Genomic DNA, 27466 nt, shown 5'->3' on the forward strand with positions numbered 1-27466 from the left:
TACATCAGCCTCAATAATTTATTGCAAACTCCCTAATATCACATGCTAGTGCGCTTGCGAATTCACTCAGGAATGTTCCGGGATGGGGGCCAGAAGGTAGAGAGCACCATGAAAGTACAGCCTGCGAGGCCGGATTGCTAAGGGGCAGACTTCATGCCAATGGAGGGGCACACTTCAGGACCAGTCTGGATGGGCTAAGCTGCCTTGGGCAGGAAGGAGCTGGATCAGGCCAGGAGCTTGAGGTTCTCCTTTGGCCAACCCACCCCAGGTTTCCAGCCCCTCCTCCTCACTCAGGGTCCTGCGCGGTGAGGGAGGTGTGGGGAGGTTCGCGGCTCTACAGCTGCCAGGCTTGTGGGCACTACCAGTTAAGCGTGAGGCCCCCAGTCTAGTCCTTCACTGGGGAAAGCTTCCAAGGACTTGGGCTTTCACTGCAGTATCTTCAGACAGGTCGGGATGAGGGATGAGGCCTTGCCCTTGGGGGGCTGCCCTTCCTCCGTAGCATCGAGGAGCTGCTGCAGGTAACAGGAGGTGCCAAGCAGTACGTGGCCTGTGGCCTGCATGCTGAAGAGGGCCCAGCGGAAAGCTTCCCTGGGTGGAATGAGAGGGCATGCAAGTCAAAACCACAAAGTAGGTCGGGCATGGTGTTCACGCCTGTAATCCTAGCACTTTGGGAGGCCATGGAGGGCGGGTAACCTGAGGTCAGGAGTTTGAGACTAGCATGGCCAACATGGCGAATCTCTGTCTCTACTAAAAATACAAAAACTAGGCAGGCATAGTGATGGGTGACTGTAATCCCAGTTACTCCAGAGCCTGAGGCAGGAGAATCGCTTGAACCCAGGAGGCAGAGGTCACAGTGAGCCGAGGTGGCACCACTGCACTCCAGCCTGGGTGACAGAGCAAGACTCAGTCTCACAAAACAATCAAACAAAAAACACAAGGCTGGGCTTGGTGGCTCATGCCTGTAATCCTATAACTTTAGGTGGCCGAGGTGGGTGGATCATTTGAGGTCAGGAGTTTGAGACCAGCCTGGCCAACATGGTGAAACCCTGTCTCTACTAAAAAATACAAAAAATTAGCCGGGTGTGGTGGCAGACACCTGTAATCTCAGCTACTCGGGAGGCTGAGGCACGAAAATCACTTGAACCCGGGAGGCAGAGGTTGTAGTGAGCTGAGATTGTGCCACTGCACTCCAGCCTGGGTGACAGAGTGAGTCTCTGTCTCAAAAATAAATAAATACATAATAAATAAAAAACAAGAGTGTACCCCCTCCCTGCACCCCCTTATTCCCATGCTGGCCTGGAAGGGATTGGTTTCATTATGTTTGTTTTCTTCATTAATAACATTTGAATACCACTGAGGTGGTAGCACTAAAAGCATTTCATCAATTCTAGAGCAATGTGCAAATAGGAACAGATGCTGCAGATGGGATCAGGATTAGGGCGAGGACCTGCAGTTCCACCTTAACTGAGATGCCTGGAACCTCCCTACTTTCTCATGCAAAACCCCAGCTCATTTCATAAGGCTTTCTACTTTTCTACTACTACTTTGGACCAACCAGATTAATCTCCATAACATGGTTCTGCACCTTGAGACACTCTGTTCTAGACTCTGAGGCCTGTCCAAGTCACCTGCATTCTAGCTCATGTTCAGAGTGCTGGACATGAAGACACCCATGCCTGGCATGAGCATGTACTGAGAACAGAACCTGAATCAGGCAGGCCTAAGTCCTAATCCAGTCTTATCACTGGGTGAACTTCAGCAAACTGCTCTAGCTTTGAGCTTCAGCTTCCTCATGGGTAAAATGGGATTGCACCTGCCACCCAGGGTCATAAGGCTGAAATAGCATAAAGCAATTAACATGGGGTTGGATGTTTGGAAAGTAGGGGAAATGGGGAAGCGGGAGCGGTTCTAACCTCACATATTCTCATGCTTCTTGAGACATTTGGTTAGACTTTCAAAAATAAGTTTTAAGAAAAGTTCATTATATAGTACAAATGACTCTGGTCCATAAGACTTGCAAATTAATTCTGTCATATGGAGGGAAGATTATTTCATCCCTCCCATTCCCACGGGGGAAAAAGCCCAATTTTGTATATATACATTTATCTCTCTTTTTCTTCTTTTTAGAGACAAGGTCTCATGCTGTTGCCCAGGCTGGAGTACACAGTGGTATGGTCATATCTCACTGCAGCCTCAAAATCCTGGGCTCAAGCAATCCTCCCACCTAGCTGGGATTATAGGCACATACTACCACTGCCAGCATTTTGTGTGTGTGTGTGTGTGTGCACACACACGGGCGTGTGATAAAGACAGGGTCTCACTATGTTGCCGAGGCTGGTCTCAAACTCATGGGCTCAACAGATCCTCCTGCCTTGACCTCCCAAAGTGCTGGGATCCCAGGTGAGAGCTGCTGCACTCAGCCTATCTCATCATTCTTGCTGGACCTGTATATGTGTGGGATTTTGAAATCTCCTTTGAGCTGATTGTAACTTCTTGCTAGTTCTCTCATTAATTAATGAATTCAATTAAGTCTTTGACACGTGCTTTTTTTTTTTTCCGAGACGGTCTTGCTCTTTTGCCCAGGCTGGAGTGCAGTGGCAGAATCTTGGCTCACTGCAACCTCTGCCTCCTAGCTTCAAGCGATTCTCCTGCTTCAGCCTCCTGAGTAGTTGGGATTACAGGCATGCACCACGATGTCCAGCTAGTTTTCATATTTTTGTAGAGATTGGGTTTTGCTGTGTTGGCCAGGCTGGTCTCAAACTCCTGACCTCAAGTGATCCACCCACCTTGGCCTCTCAAAGTGCTGGGATTACAGGCGTGAGCCACCATGCCTGGCCAACACATGTTCATTTTTATAAAATTGACTAGAAGACTACTTAGGAAAACTTCCTATTTCAATGAAAAAATGTAGTTGCTAGAGTGGAAAGTAGTCATAAAAATAAAATGCATCCAGGTTCCACCAGGAGGAACATGTGCACCCCTGGGCACACGCCGGTGTCGTCCACAGCACTTCGAGAGCCCATCAGGCTCTGTGTTGTTTGATACAGGCTATGCTTTGTCAGCACCAAAGCCAGACCCAGGCGCTGAGAAGGCTGAGTCCATGTGAACAGACAGGGGCTCTCCCATTGCCCGTACCCACCCTGTCCCCAGGAAATCCCAATTTGCTCACTTCATGATGCGTTTGGCCCCACAGCAGTGCAGATCGTAGGAAAGGGAGTACGTATCATAAAAAGTCGCCTTCACGTTCAGGCAGCCAATGAAGTCCTGTGGGTTCAGCTTGTACAGATCAAACGTTACACGGGCCACATCAATCTTCTTGGCAGGTTTATGGGAGAGGGACAGTGGGTGCCTTGTCCCCTGCATTGAGACAAGCAAATGGTTAGCACCCCTTGAAGACATCTCCCAGAGTCCTGATTTTCTCCCCCATCAGGTGCAACAGGTGGGACCTCACCTGTTCTGATGGGGGCTGCCATTTCTGCCCCTTCTGGAGGACCATGAACACTGTATCCCCTGCCAGGGCTTGGAAGTACTCTTCTGTCTCTACAGTTGTGCCATCTTCCTCCAGCACCAGGAAGAAGGGCTTGTCTGCCAGCATCAGAGTGTCCCGGACCTGGGGAATAAGGTCAGTGATGCTTCTGCCATCCCAGAACAAGTGGGCTGGGGTCTAGGAGGTGGAACTGGAGGCCCAGGCCCTCTGCTGTGGAATCACTACCCACAGACTTTATCATGGTACCTCTTGGCTCCTGGCTTCAGGGTTCCTAGCCTAGAATAATATTGTCCAATAAAATATAATGTAAGTCACATATAATTTTTAATTGTGATACAGTTTACATACTCTAAAAGTTACCCTCTAAAAGTGTACAATTCAGGGTTTTTTAGTATATTCGCAAAGTTGTGCAACAATCACCACTACCTAATAGTGCAGTGACTACTAGGCTGGAATGCAGTAATCATAAGCATATCATAAGCATAAGTAGAGAGCACATGACATAATTGTAGCTCATTGCAGCCTCCAACTCTTGGGCACAAGCAATCCTCCTGCCTCAGCCTCCCGAGTAGCTGGGACTACAGTTGCATGCCATTACTACCTGCCTAATTTTTATGTTTTTTTAAAGATGGTGTCTGGCTATGTTGCTCAGACTGGTCTCAAACTCCTTGCCTCAAGGGATCCTTCTACCTTGGCCTCCCAAAGTGCTGGGATTACAGGCATGTGCTATCACGTCCGGACATAATTCATTCTTCTTTTTTTTTGGCTAAATAATATTCTACTATATAGATATAACAGATTTTAAAATCTATTTATCAGTGGATGAATGCTTGGATTGTTTATTCTTGACTATTACGAATAATGCTGCTATGAGTTTTTGTGTACAAGTTTTTATATGAACATATGTTTTCAATTTTCCTGGGCATATATACCTAGGAGTAGAATTGCTGAGTCATACATTAACTCTATGTTTAATTTTTTTTTTTTTTTTTTTTTTTTTCTGGGGAGAAGGCCTTGCTCTTTAACCAGGTTGGAATGCAGTGGTATAATCACAGCTCACTGCAGCCTCAACCTCCTGGGCTCAAGTGATCCTTCTACTTTAGCCTCCCAAGTAGCTGAGATTACAGGTTTGTGCCATGTTGCCCAGCTAATTTTTTTTTTTTTGGTGGAGACAGGGTACTGCTTTGTTTTCCAGGCTGGTCTCAAACTCCTGGGCTCAAGTAATCCTCCCTGCTCAGCCTCCCAAAATGCTGGGATTACAAGCATGAGCCACCACAATGGGCCTATGTTTAACTTTGAGGAGGTGCCAAACTGTTTTCCACAGTGGCTGCATCATTTTACATCCCCACTAGCAACATATGAGAACTCCAGTCTCCTTACATCCTCACTAATGCTTTCATTGTCTGTATTTTAGCCAAAAATCCTTATTTTTTATTTATTTATTTTTTTTTTGAGACTGAGTTTTGCTCTTGTTTCCCAGGCTGGAGTGCAGTGGCATGATCTCGACTCACCGCAACCCCCACCTCCTGGGTTCAAGCGATTCTCCTGCCTCAGCCTTCCTGAGTGGCTGGGATTACAGGCATGTGCCACCACACCCAGCTAATTTTATACTTGTAGTAGATACAAGGTTTCTCCATGTTGGTCAGGCTGGTCTCGAACTCCCGACCTGAGTTGATCCGCCCGCCTCGGCCTCCCAAAGTGCTGGGATTATAGGCATGAGCCACTGCACCAGGCCCAAAAATCTTTTTTTCGTTTGTTTGTTTTGTTTTTTGTTTTGTTTTGTTTTTTGTTTTTTTAATAGAGACGGGATCTCACCATGTTGCCAAGGCTGTTCTCGAACTCCTGGATGCTCAGGCAGTCCTCCCACCTCGGCCTCCTAAAGTGCTTGGATTATAGACGTGAGGCACAACACCCAGCCATATATCCACTTTTTGGTGGATGAAGTGATTTTAATTTGCATTCCCCTAATGATTAATGATGCTGAGCCTTTTTTTTTTTTTTTTGAAACAGGGTCTTGCTCTCTCACCCAGGCTGGAGTGCAGTGGTGCCATCATGACTCACTGCAGTGTCACCCTCCTAGGCTCAAGTGATCCTCCCACCTCAGTCTCCCAAGTAGCTGGGACTACAGGCATGTGCCACCGTTCCCAGCTAATTTTTGTATTTTTTTGTAGAAGTGGGGTTTTGCCATGTTACCCAGGCTGGTCTTGAACTCCTGGGCTCAAGCGATCCGCCTGCCTCCACCTCCCGAAGTGCTAAAATTAGAGGCATGAGCCAATGCGCTTGGCCAAGCATCTTTTCATGGGTTTATTGGCCACTGTGTTATCTTCTTTGGAGAAGTATCTACTCAAATCCTTTGCGCATTTTTAATTGGGTTGTCTTTTTCTTGCTCAGCTGTAAACACTATATATTCTTGATATTAGACCCTTATCAGCTATATGATTTGCAACTATTTTCTCCCATTTTGTGGGCTGTGTTTTTTACTTTCTTGCTAGTGTCCCTTGATATACACAAGTTTTAGGCTGGGCGCAGTGGCTCATGCCTGTAATCCTAGCACTTTAGGAGGCAAAGTCAGGTGGATCACCTGAGGTCAAGAGTTCGAGACCAGCCTAGCCAACATGGTGAAACCCCGTCTCTACTAAAATTACAAAAAATTAGCTGGGCGTGGTGGTGCGTGCCTGTAGTCCCAGCTGCTCAGAAGGCTGAGGCATGAGAATTGCTTGAGCCCGCAAGGCAGAGGTTGCAGTGAGCCTAGATTGCACCACTGCACTCCAGCCTGGGTGACAGAGGAAGCCTCTGTCTAAAAAAAAAGGTTTTATTGCTGATGAAGTCCAGTTTTTTTGGTTTTGTTTTTGCTTATTTTGTTTTGTTTTGGTTTTGTTTGTTTTGGTTTGTTTTGGTTTTGTTTTTTTGTTTGTTTGTTTTTCCCTTTGGTCGCTCTGCTTTGGTGCCGTATCTAGGAAGTCAAGGCCATGAGACTTACATACTATGTTTTCTTCTAAGGGTTTTATAGTTTTAGTTCTTACATTTAGGTCTTTGGTCCATTTTTACTTACTTCTCTGAACTAGTTTCATCATCAAAAAAAGTTGAGGCAAGTACAGTTTATAAGTTGTTATAGTGATTAAATGCAAAAATGTCATGACGGCCGGGTGCAGTGGCTCATGCCTGTAATCCCAGCACTTTGGGAGGCCGAGGCCAAGGCAGGTGGATCACGAGGTCAGGAGATCGAGACCATCCTGGCTAACACGGTGAAACCCCGTCTCTACTAAAAATACAAAAATTAGCCGGGCGTGGTGGCAGGTACCTGTAGTCCCAGCTACTCCGGAGGCTGAGGCAGGAGAATGGCGTGAACCCGGGAGGCGGAGCTTGCAGTGAGCTGAGATCACGCCACTGCACTCCAGCCTGGGCGACAGAGTGAGACTCCGTCTCACCGTCTCAAAAAAAAAAGTGTCATGACACTTAGGTTAACTGCCTGGGTTTCAATCCCAGTGAATGCACTTGGCCTCTGCCTCTGGAGAATGGAAATAGTGGTAACTACCTTAAGGCTCTCATCAGAAGAAATGCTGCAAATCACCTGGCAGAATACATGGTCCATAATAAGAATAGGCTCCTCAGGACATTTACAACCACATCATTAGTTATCTTGGGATGATGGCATTATCACATCACTTTTCTTGCTTGGATTCACTAAGAAACATATTTTGCTACTTAAAAATCTTTCAGTAAGGGCCTGGGATCAGCAACACACCAATAGCAATGAACATATCTAGCTCCCTGGTCTCGGTTTCTGAATACCATTCTCCACTAAAATGAAACAGACCTTAGAAAAAAATGGCCAAGAATTAGGGTAGGGAAAATACATGATGAGCCTGTAATACCTTGTTGCACCAGAAAGAAAGCATGCAAAGAATGATGGGGACATGATAAAAAGACATTGAAGTCTGGGACAACTTGAGCATCAATAAATAATCTGTTGCCATTCATGTATGCTACTAAAATACAAATACCTGTGTCCCTTTTGAAATAAATAAATAAATAAATAAATAAATAGGCCAGATGCAGTGGCTCATGCCTGTAATCCCAGCACTTTGGGAGGCCGAGGTGGGAGGATCACTTGAGGCCAGGAGTTTGAGACCAGGCTGGGAAACATAGCTAGACCCCCTCTCTATTTAAAAAAAAATTAAAAATTAGGTGTGAGATCGTGTACCTATAGTCCTAGCGAGTCGGGAGGCTGAGGTGGCAGGATCACTTGAACCTAGGAGTTTGAGGCTGCAGTGAGCCATCATCACATCACTGCATTCTAGCCTGGGCAATGAAGCGAGACCCTTTCTCTAAAATAATAATAATAATAATAATAATAAGTGAATACAGTGACAGATGCAGAATTCAATGCTTACTTAGTACAAAGTACTGACCTAGAAAATAAATAACAGAGGGAAAAATGTTACATAGAGAAGCTTGACTGTACCTACCACTTTATTCAAATAATCAAAACAGTAAGGTGACAAAAATTGCATATAATTTTGCAGTGACAATCTTTTTAAATTTTTTTTTAAACAGGGTCTCGCTCTGTCACACAGGCTGCAGTGCAGTGGTGCATTCACAGTTCACTGGAGCCTCAAATTCCTAGGCTCAAGCGATCATCCTGCCTCAGCCTCCTGAGTAACTGGGACTACAGGTGCACGCCACCATGTCCAGCTAATTCCTGTATTATTTTTGTATAGACGGGGTCTCACCATGTTGCCCAGGCTGGTCTTGAACTCCTGGGCTCAAGGAATCCTCCTGCCTCGGCCTCCCAAAGTGTTAGGATTACAAGCGTGAGCCACTATGCCTGGCCTGCAACTTATTTTTATCATATTCCTGCCAAAGATATAAACCTGAATTAAAGAAATGGATAGGGCCAGGTGTGGTGGCTCACACCTGTAATCCCAGCACTTTGGGAGGCCGAGGCAGGCAGATCACGAGGTCAGGAGATCGAGGCCATCCTGGCTAACACGGTGAAACCCCGTCTCTACCAAAAATACAAAAAAAATTAGCTGGGCGCGGCGGCGGGCGCCTGTAGTCCCAGCTACTCGGGAGGCTGAGGCAGGAGAATGGTGGGAACCCGGGAGGCAGAGCTTGCAGTGAGCCGAGATAGCACCACTGCACTCCAGCCTGGGCGACAGAGCGAGACTCCGTCTCAAAAAAAAAAAAAAAAGAAAAAAGAAATGCATAGTTCCAAACCAAGGGTCAGTAAACAAAAATAGCTGGCTCATAATCTTCAAAATGGTCAAGGCCATGAAAGTCAAGGAAACACTGAAAAACTGTTCCATACTGAAGGAAATTAAAGAGACATACAATTAAATAAACACTTGATCCTGACCTGGATCCTTTCACTATAAAGGATATTATTGGGACTGCTGGCGATGCTTGAGTTTCAGGATTCAATTACAGTAATGTGATACTGTTTCCTGATTGTAATGGTTGTATGATGGCTATCCTTGTTTGTAGAAAGGAGAATATCCTTGTTTGTAGAAAATGCACATTGAAGTATCCAAGAGTAATAGGCAGCAAGTTGGCAACTTACTCTCAAATGATTCAGGCAAAGTTTTGTATTGTATTTGTACTGTGTAACTTTTGTTAGTTTGCAATTGCTTCCTCCAGGGGAAGCCACATATAACAAGGACACTTTGATGCAGGGGGTGCCCAGACCTCAGGGCAAAAAAACAGCACCAAGTCCAGATTAGAGTATGAACAGGTCCTTTTGATCGAAAGCACAAGAAATGTAGTCTGCACAGCCAGAAGCCTTACAAAGGAGGGGAAATTGGCTCTCCGGAAGAACAGAACTAATACACAGAAATAGGGGAGGAAACTTAGAATAAAGAGGTTAGCTATGATAGATTTCTGTCTGTTAAATAGAGCCTAGTAATTGGAAGCCTAATCCAAACATTTGACCTGTACCAGGCACCTGGGATTGCAGATGAGAGGGTCCCACCCCTATAGAGATGATCAGTGAGGACAGGCATGGTGGCTGACGCCTGTAATCCCAGCACTTTGGGAGGCAGAGGCGGGTGGATTACCTGAGGTCGGGAGTTTGAGACCAGCCTGGCCAACATGACGAAACCCCGTCTTTACTAAAAATACAAAAATTAACTGGGCGTGGTGGTGCATGCCTGTAGTCCCAGCTTCTTGGGAGGCTGAGGCATGAGAATCACTTGAACCTGGGAGGCAGAGGCTTCAGTGAGCTGAGATCATGCCACTGCACTACAACTTGGGTGACACAGCAAGAGTCCATCTTGGGCTGGGTGTGGTAGCTCACACCTGTAATCCCAACACTTTGGGAGGCCAAGGTGGGTGGATTGCCTGAGCTCAGGAGTTCGAGACCAGCCTGGGCAACACAGTGAAACCCTGTCTCTACTAAAGTACAAAAAATTAGCTGGGTGTGGTGGTGTGTGCCTGTAGTCCCAGCTACTCAGGAGGCTGAGGCAGGAGAATCGCTTGATTCTGGGAGGCAGAGGTTGCAGTGAGCCAAGATCGCGCCATTGCACTCCAGCCTGGATGACAAGAGTGAGACTTCGTCTCAAAAAAAAAAAAAAAACAAAAACAAAAACAAACAAACAAACAAAAAAAACAGCTAATGGAAGTGGGAAGCTTGAGATTTTCCAGCAAGAAAAATGTGCCCTGAAAATACCACTGACCTACTGATAGTGTAGGATGGTAACATACTGCCCCCCTCCTGTTACCAAACAGACATCAGTCATTGCTAATTAGTTGGACAGCTCTCCAGGTGGGCATTACCATCTGTAGGCGCTGGTAGGTATCAGAAAGGAAACTGTGCCACCTTCTAAGCCCTGACCTCCATCTCTGCTGAATCCCAGCTCACAGCTGGGCTGTGCAACGCGCAGGTGCTCTCACCTTGAGGAGAAGGTCCTCAAGACTGTACGCCATGATGCCCTTCCTCACGCTTCGATCCGCAGTGCTTACGCGGCAGGGCCGGGCCCTGGGGGCCTTGGGGCTGGGCTCCGACAGCAGCTGCTGGGTCACCACAGAGGTACGCACTGACACATGCCTGGGGCAGTTGAAGCATCAGGGTGAGCCACCCACTTTGCCCAACCCTCGCCCACCACACAGGGGAGCCACCTCCCCACCCCTCCTGACTGGGCTCATGATCAGTCAACCCCCCATCACCTGCTAATCCTGCTCTGGTCTTACTCAAAAGCCTGCTAGAGGCCAGGCACGGTGGCTCATGTCTGTAATCCCACACTTTGGAAGGCTGAGGTGGGCAGATCACTTGAAGTCAGGAGTTCAAGACCACCCTGGCTAACATGGTGAAACACCATCTCTACTAAAAATACAAAGATTAGCCAGTGTGGTGGCACATGCCTGTAATCCCAGCTCCATAGGCCGGGACGCAAGAATTGCTTGAACCCTGGGAGGCAGCAGAGGTTGCAGTGAGCTGTGATGGTGCCACTGCACTCCAGCCTGGGCAACAGAGGGAGACCTTGACTTAAAAAATAATAATAATAAATAAAAATTTAAAAAAGCCGGCTAGAGCAGTGCATCTCAAACTTCGAAGGACACATAAGTCACCAGGGCTTCTGTTCAAATGCAGATTCTGGCTGAGTAGACCTGGGTGAGGCCTGAGATTCCAAATGTTTCACAAGTTCCCAAGTGATGTTGATACGCTGGTTCTCAGACCATGAGGAGTAAGTAGCAAAGTAATAAAAGACCCACCCCACATTCCCCATTTACCACCTGTCTTGGCCTCTCTCTCCTCACCTGTAAAGTTGGATGAAGTGGGGGAAGCCTGAAGTCAATGTGAGGTATTTTTTTTAACTGAAGCACTCAATTTAGAACCAAAGGAAAGGAAAGGACCTGGATTTTACAGTCAGGCAGTCCCAATTTAGAATCTTGGCTCCCTCACGGATTTGCTGGGTGATTGACAGCACCCACTATGTGCCTCAGTTCTCTCACCTATTAATTTGGTATAATAACCCCCACTTCCCAAAGTTGTTGTGAGGCTTACATGAGATCAGGAGTAAAAGCACCAAGCATAGTGTCTACTCCTTTTTATGCATGGTGTGGTGGTGGTGTAAGCAGCAGCATTAATATCACCCAGGGACTTCTTGGCAGTGCAAAATCTCGGGTCCCACTCCAGACCTCCTGTATCAGAATCTGCACTTGAACAAGGTCCCCTGTGACCTGTATACCCATTAAAGTTTGAGAAGTTCTGGCTTACAGCTCATAGGTGGCTCCCTTTCCATTCTGCCCATGACTTTCCTCACCTGGAGAGGGACTTGGGGTAGAGAAGGCTAAGGGACTTCATGGCGTATTCCATCCTTGTCAGCTGGACTGCGTTGGACCTGGGAAAGAGGCAGAAACAATTCATCAGGGTGAGATGAGAGGGTTCCCATCTCTCTCATTGTTAGGCATGGTGCAACCCAACCCCTGTTCAGCAACCTTCCTCCCTATTCTTCTATCCCAACTCACACATACCTCCCCCAGCCCTTCTCCTGTCCGGCCCCATGCATGCCAACCAAGACCAAGCTGGAGACCCCACCCCTCTCCCCACCGGGTGCTCAGGCTCAGCCTCACTCAGCAGCTGCTGCTCCTGCCCCAGTCCCACTCACTCCATGTTTCTCATCCCCTGGCTCTGGTCACACTGAGCAGATAACCCAAGTCAGGGCTGAAGAAGCCTTGCCCAATTTGTTCCTGTCCATGGGGACAGAGTCCACTTTACGCTGGCAGGAGGTGAGTCACACCACCTCACACTTCTGGGGACCGTTCCCTCACCTGTAGTCCAGAGACCTCACAGGCAGGCAGCCCAGTCAAAGCCTCCTCTCTCCCATGGGTCCTTGAGCAATCCGAACCCCTTCCTGAGGCTTCACAATGGCCAAAAGAACATTCTGTGATGATAGAGGCATGCCTTGTACATACTCTCCAATACCATTGCTACTAGCCCCATGTGGCTATTGAGTATTTGAAACATAACTAGTGTGATTCAGGAACTGAATTTTTTTTTTTTTTTTTTTGAGTTTCGCTCTTGTCACCCAGGCTGGAGTGCAATGGGGCGATCTTGCTCACTACAACCTCCGCCTCCCGGGTTCAAGCAATTATCCCGCCTCAGCCTCCCCCGTAGCTGGGATTACAGGCACCTGCCACCACGCCCAGCTAATTTTTAGTTTAGTTTTGTTTTGTTTGGATTTTTAGTAGAGACTGGGTTTCACCATGTTGGCTAGGCTGGTCTTGAACTCCTGACCTCAGGTGATCTCCCTGCCTTGGCCTCCCAAAGTGCGGGGATTACAGGCGTGAGCCACTGCACCCGGCACAGGAGCTGTATTTTTTACTTTATTGAATTTTAACTAATTTAAATTTAAATAGCCACATTGCCATGTGGCTCTTGGCACCCATATTAGATCACAGGTCTAAGCAGATAGCCCTGGGCTCATCTGTCACCACTTTTTCTCCTAAACCTCTGTGCTCCAACTCTTGAAGGGCCCAACCCTTTGCACAGATAGTTCCCTCCACCTGTAGTGCCCTTCTCTGATCCAGGACGAAATTTTTGCAGCCTTGAAGCCTCAGTTTCATTGCTTTCCACTCTTTAAAAGGAAAGTCTTCTTAGACCACTCCCAAAATTATTACACCTTCATCCTGCTCTTCCTAGCCAAGGGTGCCTCTGGCTCTGTTTCTGCTGTAGCCCCTCAGTCCCTGGATGCCCGGCCCTGAGGTCCTCTTCCTATTCGAAGCTCCCGGCACAGGTAGGGCTTCGCAGAGCAAGGGGCACAAGGGGTGGACATAAAACAAAAGTCCCCTTGCCAGCTGGGGACAATCACTCTCTGCTTTTAACAATTGGGGGGACTTTCCAGACCAGGCCCCACAGAGGCAGAAAGCCCCTTTCCCACTTAGCACTGCAGAAGCTCTAGTCCTAGCTACGTGGGAGGCTGAGGCAGGAGGATTCTGCTTGCCTCAGCCTCACCCACTTCGTATCCCTAGCAAAACTCTGCCAAGAGCTACCTAACCTGCTCTCCAGGAGCAAAGAAAAAAAAATCCCCAAACCCAAAACAATAACAAACTCCTTACCTCCCCCTCACAGCCTCCTGGAAATACTGCCCTGTCCCGCCCAGCCCTCCCTTCATTTATTTCCAGCCCCCATGAAGCTCCTCCCCAGCCTTCAGCCCCAGCTGGGGAAAAGAGCTTGGGGTGAGAGCTGCAAGCCAGCCTGACTTCCAGAAAAGGCCTAAAAGGAGGGGAGAAGGCACGTTTCGAAAGCTTTGGCAAAATGGATGGCCCATGACATGAGATCAAGCACAGAGGGCACAGAAAGCAGGCAGATGTGGGTTGTGGTCCCAACTCTACCCCATTTCAGCTTGCTTGAGCTTAGACAGATCACTTGACTTCTGTGAGCCCCAGTTTCTCTTCTCTGTGTAATGAGGATAATGATTCTTGTTTTATAGGGTAGTGGTGAGGATTAGTGACAATAAAAGTAAAGGGGCACAGTGGCTCATGCCTATAATCCCAGTGTTTTGGGAGGCTGAGGCGGGAGGATTGCTTGAGGACAGGGGTTGGAGGACAGCCTGGGCAATAGAGTGAGACCCTGTCTCTGAAAAAAAAAAAAAAGAAAAGAAAAGAAAAAAGAAAAAAGTAGCCTGTGTGCCGTGGCTCACGCCTGTAATCCCAGCACTTTGGGAGGCCGAGGCAGGTGGATCACTTGAGGTCAGGAGTTTGAGACCAGCATGGCCAACATGGTGAAGCCCCGTCTCTACTAAAAATAGAAAAATGAGCCAGGCGTGGTGGTGTGTGCCTGTAATCCCAGCTATCTGGGAGGCTGAGGCAGGAGAATCGCTTGAGCCTGGGAGGCAGAGGTTGCGGTGAGCTTAGATCACACCACTGCACTCCATTCTGGGTGACAGAGTGAGACCCTGTCTCAAAAAAAAAAAAAAAAAAAAAAAGGCCAGGCACGGTGGCTCACACCTCTAATCCCAGAACTTTGGGAGGCCGAGGTGGGCAGATCACAAGGTCAAGAGTTCGAGACCAGCTTGGTCAATATGGCGAAACCCCCATCTCTACTAAATATACAAAAATTAGCCGTGCGTGGTGGTGGGTGCCTGAAATCCCAGCTACTCAGGAGGCTGAGGCAGGAGAATCACTTGAACCCGGGAGGCAGAGGTTGCAGTGAGCCGAGATCACGCCACTGCACTCCAGCCTGGGTGACAGAGTGAGACTCTGTCTCAAAAAAATAAAAATAAATAAAAATAAAGGCTTTGCAAACATAAACACTCAATGGATCGAAGTGATTATTAGTATTACTGATAATTTTTTATTTTTATTTTATTATTTTTAATTTTTTTGTCTTTTTCTCAATTTGATAATGTACATATTAAATCATAGCAGAGAGTAAGACAAGCTGAAATGTGGAGTGGTTAAGAGTGTAAGATCTATGACCCAGCAGTTCCACTTCTGTGTGTGTGCGTGTGGTGTGTGTGTGTCATATAGAGCACAGCTGTTGTCCCAGCTGCTCAGAAGGAGGCTGATGCAGGAGGATCACTTGAGCCCAGGAATTAAAATTTAGCCTGAGTAACATAGGGAGACCCTGTCTTTACAAAAGAAAAGAAACAAAACCAAAACCAAACAAAATTACATATATATGTGTATATATATATACACACACACACATATATACACATACATATCCAAAAGAAATGAAAAATATGTCTACACAAAAACTTGTATGTGAATATCCATAGCATTATTCGTAATAGCCAAAAGGTAGAAACACATGAATGTTCAATTTATAAATCGATTTTTTAAATGTGCCTATCCATACATGGCATATTATTTATCAAAAAGGATCCATACTACCACATGGAGGAACCTTGCAAACAGTACAGAAAGTAGACAAAGCCAGTCACAGGAATCATATACATATTGTATGATTCCACTTATATGAAATGTCTAGAATAGGCAAATCTATATAAAGACAAAGTAGGGCCGGGCGCGGTGGCTCACGCCTGTAATCTCAGCACTTTGGGAGGCTGAGGTGGGCGGATCACGAGGTCAGGAGATCGAGACCATCCTGGCTAACACGGTGAAACCCTGTCTCTACTAAAAATACAAAAAATTAGCCGGGCGTGGTGGCGGGCGCCTGTAGTCCCAGCTACTCGGGAGGCTGAGGCAGGAGAATGGCGTGAATCCGTGGGGCGGATCTTGCAGTGAGCCGAGATCACACGACTTCACTCCAGCCTGGGCGACAGAGCGAGACTCCGCCTCAAAAAAAAAAAAAAAAAGACAAAATGGGTTAGTGGTTGCTTCGGGCTGGGAGTAGGGGATGGGAGGGGAATGGGGAGTGGCTGCTAATTAGTACAGGGTTTCTTTCAGGGTTTTCTTTTTTTTTTTTTTTTTCTTTTCTTTTTGAAACGGAGTCTCGCTCTGTCGCCCAGGCTGGGGTGCAGTGGCGCGATCTCCGCTCACTGCAAGCTCCGCCCCCCGGGTTCCCGCCATTCTCCTGCCTCAGCCTCCAGAGCAGCTGGGACTACAGGCGCCCGCCACCACGCCCGGCTACTTTTTTGTATTTTTAGTAGAGACGGGGTTTCACCGTGTTAGCCAGGATGGTCTCGATCTCCTGACCTCATGATCCACCCGGCTGGGCATCCCAAAGTTCTAGGATTACAGGCATGAGCCACCGCGCCCAGCCTTTTCTTTTCCTTTTTTCTTTTCTTTTTTTTTTTTTGAGACAGAGCCTTGCTCTGTCACTCAGGCTGGAGTGCAGTGGCACGATCTCGCCTCACTGCAAGCTCCGCCTCCTGGATTCATGCCATTTTCCTGCCTCAGCCTCCCCAGTAGCTGGGACTACAGGTGCCTGCCACCACGCCTGGCTAATTTTTTTGTATTTTTAGTAGAGACGGGGTTTCACCGTGTTAGACAGGATGGTCTTGATCTCCTGACCTCGTGATCCGCCTGCCTCAGCCTCCCAAAGTGCTGGGATTACAGGCGTGAGCCACCGCGCCCGGCCTTCTTCTTCTTCTTTTTTTTTTTTTTTTTTTGAGACAGAGTCTTGCTATGTCACCACCCAGGCTGGGTGCAATGGCGCGATCTCAGCTTACAGCAACCTCCACCTCCCACAGGCATGTGCCACCACACCTAGCTAATTTTTGTATTTTTAGTGACCTCTGCCTCCCGGGTTCAAGTGATTCTCCTGCCTCAGCCTCCCAAGTAGCTGGGATTACAGGCGCCTGCCACCACACCCGGCTATTTTTTTATTTTTTAGTAGAGACGGGGGTTTCACCACGTTGGCCAGGCTGGTCTCGAACTCCTGACCTCAAGTGATCTGCCTGCCTCTGCCTCCCAAAGTGCTGGGATTACAGGCATGAACTACCACGCCTGGCCAGGTTTCCTTTTTTTTTTTTTTTTTACCTATTAATTACAAATTATTTCAGTGATGGTTGCACAACCCTGTAAATATACTAAAAATCATTGACTTGTACACTTGAGTGGGTGATGTGAATTCTATCTCAATAAAGCTGTGTTTTTTAAAAAAACATTTAACCTCATCTTTCTTTTAACACAGGGTTTTTCACACTTTGGTACATCAGAATCAGCTGGCGGGTTTGTTAAAATTCAGATTGCTAGGCCCCACCCCAGAATTTCTCAGTAAGTCTGGGGTGGTGCCTAGGAATTTGCGTTACTAAAGGTTCCCAGGTGATTCAGAAGCCATGGCTGCTCAGGGAGCCCACTTTGAGAACCAGTGGTCTAGCGCTAGCTGTGTGAGCTAAATTCTCTAAGCTTCAGTTTGATCCAACAACTGGGGATAAAAATAGCTCTACTGCATCTGGCTTCCATGCAGATTAAATCGTGAAATGTACTTGCTACAGAGTCTAGTGCATCCTTAGAGCTCAATAAATGGAAATTATTATTATTTAGATCTAAATCCTTCCCTGGAGGGGCTCTCAGGCAACCATCATTCATTCATTCAGGAAATATTTATTAAGCACTTACTATATGCCAGTCCTTCTGGGGCTAAGAATACAACAGGAAACAAGACAGCCTTGTCCCACACTTCAAGGAGCTGACATTCCTGAGGAAGGTGGGAACTCAGACCATGAATAAATATGCAAATAAAATAATTTCAGATAACGATGTTCTGGGAAGAAAATAAAACGAGGTGATATAATAACAACAGCTGGAGAGTAGATTGGCCTGTGCGTTCAAGAAACGCCTCCAAGGAGGTGAGCTTTGAGGTAAATCCTGACTAAATCCTGGGGGATGATCAAGACAAAGGAAACATCATTGCAAAGGATTTGAGAAGGGAGCATGAAGAGAGAGTGAGGAGACAGGAACACAAATAACTTAAACTTAAGGACAGACCAAGAGCCAGGAGAAAGGTACAAGCAAAACCCTTTAGGGAAGAGGTTCTGGAGAAAGAGTCGGGGCCCCTCCCTTCAACAGTCATGGCTCAAATATTTATTACTCTACTGTGTACTTGGTGTCCTGAGATAGATAGGCCAATAGATGACTCAGGAGAGGTCTGGCCCTGACAGAAAACCAGACACAGAAAGACTAAGATAACCATGAGCTAAAGCCAGAGAGCACTCTCCAGGGATGAAGGATAAACCCGGGGATTCTTCACAGCGATTAGGAGAGGGAGACGGTTTTGGCTCCATTGGAATTTATCTATTCAACCAGCATTTCTTTCTTTTTAAATTTTTTTTTCTTTTTTTTCTTTTAATAGAAATGGAGTTTTGCCATGTTGCCCAGGCTGGTCTCGAACTCCTGGGCTTAAGCGATCCTCCCGCCTCGAGCTCCCAAAGTGCTGGGATTACAGGCGTTGAAATTTTTACACTATGCCAGACACTATGAGCTGCTGGGGACATGGATGCTTAGTTCTTGTCCCTGCCTTTGGGGAATTCACATTCCAGTGAGAAAGGCAATGTCTGAGCATGGTTCTCAAACTCTGTAGTACATGAAAATTATCTGGGACACCTCGGATTGGAAAAGGACTGGCTACGACTCAAAATTGAGAAGCCACTAAATTTAAAAATATATTCTGCATGTTAAATTTATAACACCATGAACAAAAAGTAAAAAGACATCAAATGAATAGGGAAAATACTGTATATTCTAACTAATATCACAGACAAGAAGCTAGTCTCTCTCTTTCTCTCTCATTCTTTCCTCCCTACTCTATCTACATATAAATTAAGGCCCGGGCGCGGTGGCTCATGCCTGTGATCCCAGCACTTTGGGAGGCCGAGGCAGGCGGATCACGAGGTCAGGAGATCAAGACCATCCTGGTTAACACAGTGAAACCCCATCTCTACTAAAAAAATACAAAAAAATTAGCCGGGCGTGGTAGTGGGCACCTGTAGTCCCAGCTACTCAGGAGGCTGAGGCAGGAGAATGGCGTGAACCCGGGAGGCGGAGCTTGCAGTGATCCAAGATTGTGCCACTGCACCCCAGCCTGGGCGACAGAGCAAGACTGTCTCAAAAAAAAAAAAAAAAAAAGACTGAGCCGGGGGTGGTGGCTCATGCCTGTAATCCCAGCACTTTGGGAGGCCAAAGCGGGTGGATTGCCTGAGGTCAGGAGTTGGAGACCAGCCTGGCCAACATGGTGAAACCCTGTCTCTACTCAAAAAATACAAAAATTAGCCAGGTGTGGTGGCACGCTCCTGTAATCCCAGCTACTCAGGAGGCTGAGGCAGGAGAATCGCTTGAACCCAGGAGGCAGAGGTTGCAGTGAGCCAAGAATGTAGCACTGCACTCCAGCCTGGGCAACAACAGTGAAACTCCATCTCAAAAAAAAAAAAAAGAGTAAGGATGTTCTTTATGTTTCTTCATGATCTGGAGAAAACAGTCAAGATATATTGTTCAGTCAAAACAAGGCAGGGTCAGGGCACAGTGGCTCACACCTGTAATCCCAGCAGTCTGTGAGGCTGAGGCAGGAGTATTTCTTGAGGTCAGGAGTTCAAGACCAGCCTGGGCAACACAGTAAGACCTTGTCTCTACAAAAAATACAAAAATTAGCTGGGTGTGGTGGCACACATCCCAGCTACTCAGGAGGCTGAGGTGGGAGGGCCCCTTGAGCCTAGGAGTTCGAGGTTGTAGTGAGTTATGATTGTACCACTGCACTTCAGTCTGAGCAAGACCCTGTCTCTAAAAATATAAATAAAATAAGGCAGGGTGTGGTGGCTCATGCCTGTAATCCTAGCACTTTGGGAGGCTAAGGCAGGAGGTTTGCTTGAGGCCAAGAATTTGAGACCAGCCTGGGCAACATAGCAAGACCCCCATCTCTACAAAAAATGTAAAATAAGCCAGGCATAGTGGTGCATGCCTGTAATCCAAGCTACTTGCATGGCTGAGGCAAGAAGTTCACTTGAGCCCAGGAGGTCAAGGCTCAGTGAGCCATGATGGTACCACTGCACTCCAGCCTGGGCAACAGAGCAAGACCCTGTCTCAAAAAAAAATTAATTAAATAAAAAATAAAAATATCATTCTGAGAGTCTGTAGCTTCCCCAGGCTGCCAAGGAAATTCATGGCACAAAAACAGCTATGAACCTCTGCTCTAAACAGCTATGCCTTTGCATTAGCATCCTTTCTGTATGACCATTTGCATTTTCTTTTTGAGACAGGGTCTTGCTCCGTTGCCCAGACTGGAGTGCAATGGTGTGATCATGGCTCACTGCAGCCTCAACCTGCTGGGCTCAAGTGATCCTCCCATCTCAGCCTCCTCAGTAGCTGAGACTACAGACATATGCCATCCTGCCTGGCTAATTTTATTTTTAGAGATAGGTTCTTGCTATGTCGCCGAGGCTGATCTCGAGTTCCTGGACTCAAGCAATCCTCCTGCCTCAGCCTCCCAAAGTGCTGGGATTATAGGCATGAGCCACCATGCTCAGGGTCTCATCATGTTGCCCAGGCTGGCCTCAAACTCCTGAACTCAAGCAATCTTCCCACCTCAGCCTCATGAGTAGCTGGGACTACAGGTACATGCCACTGCAGCCAGCTTATTGTTTGGCTTTTGAACCATGTAAATGCATTACCTAGTCAACATTTTAAATTAAAAAGATATTCTTAGGCCCAACTTTGGGGAATGATTCATTTGGGTAAGGGTGGGGCCCAGAAATCTGTGTTTTTAACAAGCATCTTGGATGAGTCTATCACAGATGGTTCTAGACCAGGCTTCACAGACAGCAAAAACGATGAGAACTAATGTGGAAGCAGGTGATCCTTGGTGCAGTAAGATGGGTCCCAAAGTGTCACAAGGATTTCCACAGGGCAAAGAAAGACATTCTAGAGAGCCTGGGGGGAGGTGACAAATATTCCTGGCCCATTTCCCCAGAGGTCCCAAACCCTCTTAGTTATCCCTCAGTGGGTCCTGAACCGTCATCCCTTAAACAGGACAGTAACAGATCTGGTAGTAAAAATCCTGCAGCCCTAGGGTCACTTTGGTCTGAGTTCTTATAGTGCTATTGCTGCGTGATCCTGGGCAAGTCACTTCCCCTTTCTGAGCCTTAATTTTCCCTTGTGTAAGATAATAACAAAAGTAATTATCTCCAAGGGTATTGGAAAAAGAGAATGAGTTCACGTGTGTGAATATGCCTGGCATAGAGTAGGTACTCAATAAATGTTGCTGATTTCTTTTCTCTCACTCTGTCGCCCAGGCTGGAGTGCAACGGTATGATCTCTGCTCACTGTAACCTCTGCCCCCCAGGTTCAAGCGATTCTCCTGCCTCAGCCTCCGGAGTAGCTGGGACTACAGGCACGTACCACCACGCCTGGCTAATTTTTTGTATTTTTAGTACAGACGGGGTTTCACCGTGTTAGCCAGGCTGGTCTCGATCTCCTGACCTCGTGATCTGCCCGCCCCAGCCTCCCAAAGTGTTGGGATTACAGGCGTGAGCCACTGCACCCAGCCTTTTTTCTTATTTTTTTAAAATTTGAGACAGGGTCTCACTCTGTTGCTCAGGCTGTCACTATGTTGCCCAGGCTGATCTCCTGCCTTGGCCTCCCAAAGTGCTGAGATTACAGGCTTGAGGCACTGTGCCCCCACCTAGACCTATCTTTTAAAAATGCAAAACTGTGTCATTTTCCTGGTTAAACCTTTTAGTGGTTCCTCAAACCCCCTGGGATAAAGACTTAACTCTTTACTGAACCCTCCAAATGCTCCAGTCACTCTTAAGTTTCTCAGTTCTTTGAAGAGCCAAGTGCTCTCTGGATTTGGGGCCTTCACACATGCTGTTCCCTCTGCCTGAAAAGCTCTTCCGCTCCCCACCTCTTTAGCCAATTCCCACTCAGGCTTCAGACCTCAGCTCAATTGCTGCCACTCCAGAGAGACTTTCCTAACCCTCCAGGTCAGGGAGAGAGGCCTCATTTTTCCTCCCACAGCCTCCTGTGTTTTCTTGTATTTCTTAGCTTCATAGGTACAAGTTCTTCCCCCGACTGGGCTGTGATCCCTCAGGGGAAATGGACCATGTTTATTTCTGCGTCCCCAGGTCATAGCAGAGCATCCTGGTGCATGGACGATGCTCACTATACATGCTTTTTTCTTTCTTTTTTTCTTTATTCGAATAATATAACTTCTTTCTTTAAAGTTTTGCTTAGTATTTTGTTGTGGTAAAATGCACATAACATAAAACTTACTATGTTAATCATTTTTAAGTGTACAGTTTCCGTGGCATTAAGCACACACATATAGTTGTGCAATCAGTACCACCATCCATCTCCAGAACTTTTTTCAACTTCCCGAACTGAAGCTCTGTACTCATTAAACACTAGCTCCCCATTCTCTGTCCACCCCTCGAGCTTCTGGCAATGGTCATTCTACTTTGTCTCTACAGATAAAGTTTATTTGGAAATAATTTTTCTTTCATGGCCTTGACATTTTTGAAGAGTACAGTCCAGCTCTCTTCTAGACTGTCCCTCCGTCTGGATTTATGTCATTTCTTCATGATTAGATTCAGTTAGGTATTTTTGGCAGAAACATCATAGAAGTGATGCTGTGTCCTCAGTCTATTAAAAGAGGCACAAGATATCAGTTTATCTCATTATTGATCAAATTAACTGACTATATGGTTAAGGGGGACAAGCCAGATTTCCTCACTGAGAGGTTCCCTGTTTCTCTTTGCAATAATTAAATGTGAGGAACTTATTTTGAGACAAAGTCTCACTCTGCACTCTGTCCCCCAGGCTGGAGTGCAGTGGCACAATCTCGACTTACTGCAACTTCTGCCTCCCTGGTTCAAGCGATTCTGTTGCCTCAGCCACCCAAGTAGCTGGGGTTACAGGAACCCACCACACCTGGCTAATTTTTGTATTTTTAGTAGAGACGGGATTTCACCATGTTGCCCAGGCTGGTCTCGAACTCCTGAGATCAAGTGATCCACCCACCTCGGCCTCCCAAAGTCCTGGGATTAAAGGTGTGAGGCTGTGTGAATGATGTGTGCTCCAGGGAAAGTCATAGAATGTATCAGTTTCCCCCTCTGTAAAGTGTGGACAGAGGTATCCTAACTGATATTACAGCTTAAGAAAGGAAAAGTGTTCAAGCGGCCTCTGGGCGCCAGCAAAAGAGGCTGGGGATTAATTTCCTGCGCGCTCCACAGGAGGCGGGGCTGGGCGGGGCGGGGGCGAGAGGGAACGAGGGCGCCTGCGCGGAGAGGGGTGACCATAGAGTCGGTCCTCCAGAGATAGAGGGGCCGGAAGTTCTCTTCACGGAGCCGCGCGGCTGCGGAGGCGCAAATAGGGTCAGTGGGCCGCTTGGCGCTGTCGTTGCGGTACCAGGTCTGCGTGAGGGGTTCGGGGGTTCTGGGCAGGCACAATGGCGTCTCGAGCAGGCCCGCGAGCGGCCGGCACCGACGGCAGCGACTTTCAGCACCGGGAGCGCGTCGCCATGCACTACCAGATGAGGTATGAAGTGAGGCGAGGAGCACGGAGGCTTTCTCCCCCGCTGGAGCCTGCGGCGCTTGGGGAGCGACGCCGGCCCGGCCTCAGGGTCTTGCTCCCCAGCCAGCCCCCGCTCACCTGCCAAGTCCCCTCCTCCCGTGACGGCTTCGGGCCTGTCCCCCATCCTGGAAAGCCCCGTGGCCCCCGCGAGCTCCACCCCTTGTTCCGCCCGGTGCCTTGAGGGGATCCAGCCCCGCGTGGGCTCCCGCCCTGCGTGGGCTCCCGAGTCACGTCGATGCTGGCCCCGCTGTATCACCTTCGAAACCGTATTTCTAATTTGAGCCTCAGCTTCCTCATCTGTAGAGGGAGAGAATAATCTGCCTTTTAGGTTTTGGTGAAAGATTAACCAGTAATTCGTGTAAAGAAAGTAGCATAAGGCCTACCACGTAATGTATGGTAGGTGTTATATTTTGGGCCGTTTAGGGGGATATAGACAGTAAAAGGCAGCCTTTCCTAAGGACGCCTTGCCTAAAATGAATTTTATAAACACTCCCACGTAAGGGGTATTTCTACATTCAATTACTAGTTCGACAAATACTGAGCTTCCAAACATCATACACTGCTAGACACTAGGTTATAATAGTGAGCAAAAGCAGACATGGTCTTTGTATACATGTTATACCTTCAATAAACAATTTTATTAAAGAAAAAAAAACTGTTCCCTGCCTTCATGGAGCTTGAAGTCTAGAGATGACTGTTGTTTTTTTTTCAACCTTTCCACATTTTCTACAATAAATATTTTTAAATAAAAATTTTAAAATTTTTACTTCCTTAAATCCATTGACCTCTCCCAGAATATTCTTCACATCTCTCTCTCCAGAGTTTTAAAGAATGACAAGCTCTTTGAACTCTCATTTCTTTCACATCTCTACGCTCCGGCTGAAAGGGCCCTCACAACTTAAGCAGGTGTTTTCATGCCAGCCCAGAGTAGAAACATTGCCTTTAGGGATATGAGGAGGATACGTTTGGGACGTGAGAGAATTAGAAGAATAAGATAAGTATGTACTTCCTTTGGATGAAAAAATCTAGCTGGAGAAGTATGGGCAGCCTGAGTACCTTTCCTCTCTGCCAATACCTTCTCCCGCCAGACTTTAATCCTATGGTGCAGTCAGCGTCCTCTTGCTAAACACAGCTCTGAGCTACCCTTCTGCCTTTATTATTATTATTATTATTTATTAATTAATTAATTTATTTTTGAGACGGAGTCACGCTCTGTCGCCCAGGCTGGAGTGCAGTGGCGTGATCTCAGCTCACTTGTAAGCTCCGCCTCCCGGGTTCACGCCATTCTCAGCCTCAGCCTCCCGAGCAGCTGGGACTACAGGCGCCCGCCACCACGTGCTGCTAATTTTTTTGTATTTTTAGTAGAGACAGGGTTTCACCGTGTCAGCCAGGATGGTCTCGATTTCCTGACCTCGTGATCCACCCTCCTCGGCCTCCCAAAGTGCTGGGATTACAGGCGTGAGCCACCGCGCCCGGCCCTGCCTTTTTATTAGTAGTATTGTTTTTTTTTTTTATAGAGATGGGGTCTCATTTTGTTGCCAGGCTGATCTCGAACTCTTGGGCTCAAGCAGTCCTCCTGCTTCAGCCTACCAAAGTGCCTGGATTAGAGTTGTGAGCCACCATGCCCAGCCTCTTCTACTTTTAACTCTCATAGTCTTTGTGATTCATATCCCACTACCCCTCTTCCCCTAACAATATGTTCCTGCCACAAGTAACCACTTGCTTTCCTGGAACACAAATACTTGGGCCTTTTTGTCTGCATGCTCCTGCATGGGATGCCCATCTTCACTCATTCCTGAGCCTAGTTCAGATATCACCTGCCTCTAGATAGCCATCTCTGACATTCCATGCCAGGCAGAGTTGATTCCTCCTTCCTGTGATCCCATATATCTGGGAACATATATTTACTAGAACTTTTTCACTTCATTTTCTAATTACTTTTTCCTCCTCTGTTCTTTGTGCCCGGCTTCTAGGCTGTTTTATTCAAATTTGTATCCCAGTGTCCAGTACAGTTGCCTGGCATATAGTTGGTGGTAAGAAAAATTTGAAAGATACTTCTCCCTCTGCTCTGCCCCACAGTGTGACCCTCAAATATGAAATCAAGAAGCTGATCTACGTACATCTGGTCATATGGCTGCTGCTGGTTGCCAAGATGAGCGTGGGACACCTGAGGCTCTTGTCACATGATCAGGTGGCCATGCCCTATCAGTGGGAATACCCGTATTTGCTGAGCATTTTGCCCTCTCTCTTGGGCCTTCTCTCCTTTCCCCGCAACAACATTAGCTACCTGGTGCTCTCCATGATCAGCATGGGACTCTTTTCCATCGCTCCACTCATTTATGGCAGCATGGAGATGTTCCCTGCTGCACAGCAGCTCTACCGCCATGGCAAGGCCTACCGTTTCCTCTTTGGTTTTTCTGCCGTTTCCGTCATGTACCTGGTGTTGGTGTTGGCAGTGCAAGTGCATGCCTGGCAGTTGTACTACAGCAAGAAGCTCCTAGACTCTTGGTTCACCAGCACACAGGAGAAGAAGCATAAATGAAGCCTCTTTGGGGTGAAGCCTGGACCTCCCATCGAATGAAAGGACAGTAGTACAGCGGTTCTAAAATCCCTTCTGGTGATCTTAGCAGCTGTGATGTTGGTACCTGGTGCAGACCAGGCCAAAGTTCTGGAAAGCTCCTTTTGCCATCTGCTGAGGTGGCAAAACTATAATTTATTCCTGGTTGGCTAGAACTGGGTGACCAACAGCTATGAAACAAATTTCAGCTGTTTGAAGTTGAACTTTGAGGTTTTTCTTTAAGAATGAGCTTCGTCCTTGCTTCTACTCGGTCATTCTCCCCATTTCCATCCATTACCCCTTAGCCATTGAGACTGAAGGAAATAGGGAATAAATCAAATTACTTCATCTCTAGGTCACGGGTCAGGAAACATTTGGGCAGCTGCTCCCTTGGCAGGCTGTGGTCTCTTCTGCAAAGCATTTTAATTAAAAACCTCAATAAAGATGGCCCTGCCCACACTGTGCCTTGTGTTTGGGTCTTGATAGAGTGTGAAAGGTGTGTTGCTTGAAAGGTGTGGCCTTAGACACTAGGAGATGATGGGTAGAAGCTCCTTGAGAAACCTAGCAGTGGCCATAGAGAAGTAGACTGGGTATGGGGAACTTAAGTCATAGTTCTAACCTACAGCTGATTGGTAAGAACTATGGGCCAGACATTTAATCTCTCCATCTATAAAATAGTCCATTCTCATTTATCTAGCTTAGGTTATGGGCTCTTCTTTTAGTTGGATATTCACATTTATCTTTCAGTGTTAACTGGGTATCAGTTATGAGTCTACTACTGTATAATGGCATCCAAAAGAATTTTAAAGTACCTCGGTTTATAGAGATTTACAATCTAGTAGAAACTTGTTATTCATGTGAAACAGTGAACATAATATCTAATGATGTGGAGCAAGTACATTAAAAACAGGAAGGAAGAGATCTGTGATTAAACTAAAGGCCCTTTCACACCTAAAATTCTGACAGTATTTATTGCATGAAAGATAATGTGTCTCTTTGCACTTGATTTTATTGTCTCTGGATGATGCCCAGATCTGTAACTGCAGAGCTCTGCCCTCTCCAGAGATGTAGTCATTATTTTGCTCTGGAAACATTGTGTATGTAGTTAGTCATTACTGAGTCACTTTTTTTTTTTTTTTTTTTTTTAATTGAGACGGAGTCTTGCTCTGTCGCCCAGGCTGGAGTGCTGTGGCTGGAGTGCAGTGGCATGATCTCGGCTCACTGCAAGCTCTGCCTCCCGGGTTCACACCATTCTGCCTCAGCCTCCCAAGTAGCTGGGACTACAGGCGCCCACCACCACGCCCGGCTAATTTTTGTATTTTTAGTAGAGACAGGGTTTCATCGTGTTAGCTAGGATGCTCTCGATCTCCTGACCTCATGATCCGCCCTCCTCAACCTCCCAAAGTGCTGGGATTACAGGCATGAGCCACCGTGCCTGGCCTTTTTTTTTTTTTTTTTTTTTTTAAGGCAGGGTTTCATTTCCCTCACCCAGGCTGGAGTGCAGTAGCGCCATC

General features: G+C 47.0%; 2 protein-coding genes across 3 annotated transcripts; one reads left to right on the forward strand and one right to left on the reverse strand.

Annotated features, from left to right (window-relative positions):
- Positions 1-23605, reverse strand: CIDEC (cell death inducing DFFA like effector c). Its single transcript, XM_034955730.4, has 6 exons — positions 23474-23605; positions 11749-11826; positions 10379-10532; positions 3452-3610; positions 3170-3357; positions 1-588 (listed from the first exon to the last, which is right to left on the reverse strand). Exons 2-6 carry the CDS (start codon positions 11799-11801, stop codon positions 426-428), a joined length of 717 nt encoding a protein of 238 aa, XP_034811621.1. The 5' UTR covers positions 11802-11826; positions 23474-23605; the 3' UTR covers positions 1-425.
- Positions 23111-26414, forward strand: JAGN1 (jagunal homolog 1). 2 transcript variants are annotated; one of them, XM_003808912.5, is made up of 2 exons: positions 23111-23359; positions 25475-26414. In XM_003808912.5, the coding sequence occupies exons 1-2, from the start codon at positions 23271-23273 to the stop codon at positions 25935-25937; spliced, it is 552 nt and encodes a 183-aa protein (XP_003808960.1). In that variant the 5' UTR covers positions 23111-23270; the 3' UTR covers positions 25938-26414. The 2 variants fall into 2 exon arrangements, with proteins under 2 accessions (XP_003808960.1, XP_063458209.1); XM_063602139.1 differs by having other exon boundaries at positions 23205-23359; positions 25369-26414.
- The last annotated feature ends 1052 nt before the right edge of the window (positions 26415-27466 follow it).

The sequence above is a fragment of the Pan paniscus genome, chromosome 2 (genome assembly GCF_029289425.2).
Source record: "Pan paniscus chromosome 2, NHGRI_mPanPan1-v2.0_pri, whole genome shotgun sequence".
In the NCBI taxonomy this organism is placed as follows: domain Eukaryota; kingdom Metazoa; phylum Chordata; class Mammalia; order Primates; family Hominidae; genus Pan; species Pan paniscus.

What these genes read in the sequence shown, in the direction of transcription:
- CIDEC (XM_034955730.4), bottom strand. Translation starts at nt 11,801, where the DNA reads ATGGAATACGCCATGAAGTCCCTTAGCCTTCTCTACCCCAAGTCCCTC. An exon ending in TACCCCAAGTCCCTCTCCAG is followed by an intron (nt 10,533 to 11,748) that starts GTGAGGAAAGTC and finishes CAACTGCCCCAG; the next exon opens with GCATGTGTCAGTGCGTACCT. An exon ending in GGGGCCAAACGCATCATGAA is followed by an intron (nt 589 to 3,169) that starts GTGAGCAAATTG and finishes CATTCCACCCAG; the next exon opens with GGAAGCTTTCCGCTGGGCCC.
- JAGN1 (XM_003808912.5), top strand. Translation starts at nt 23,271, where the DNA reads ATGGCGTCTCGAGCAGGCCCGCGAGCGGCCGGCACCGACGGCAGCGAC. An exon ending in GCCATGCACTACCAGATGAG is followed by an intron (nt 23,360 to 25,474) that starts GTATGAAGTGAG and finishes TCTGCCCCACAG; the next exon opens with TGTGACCCTCAAATATGAAA.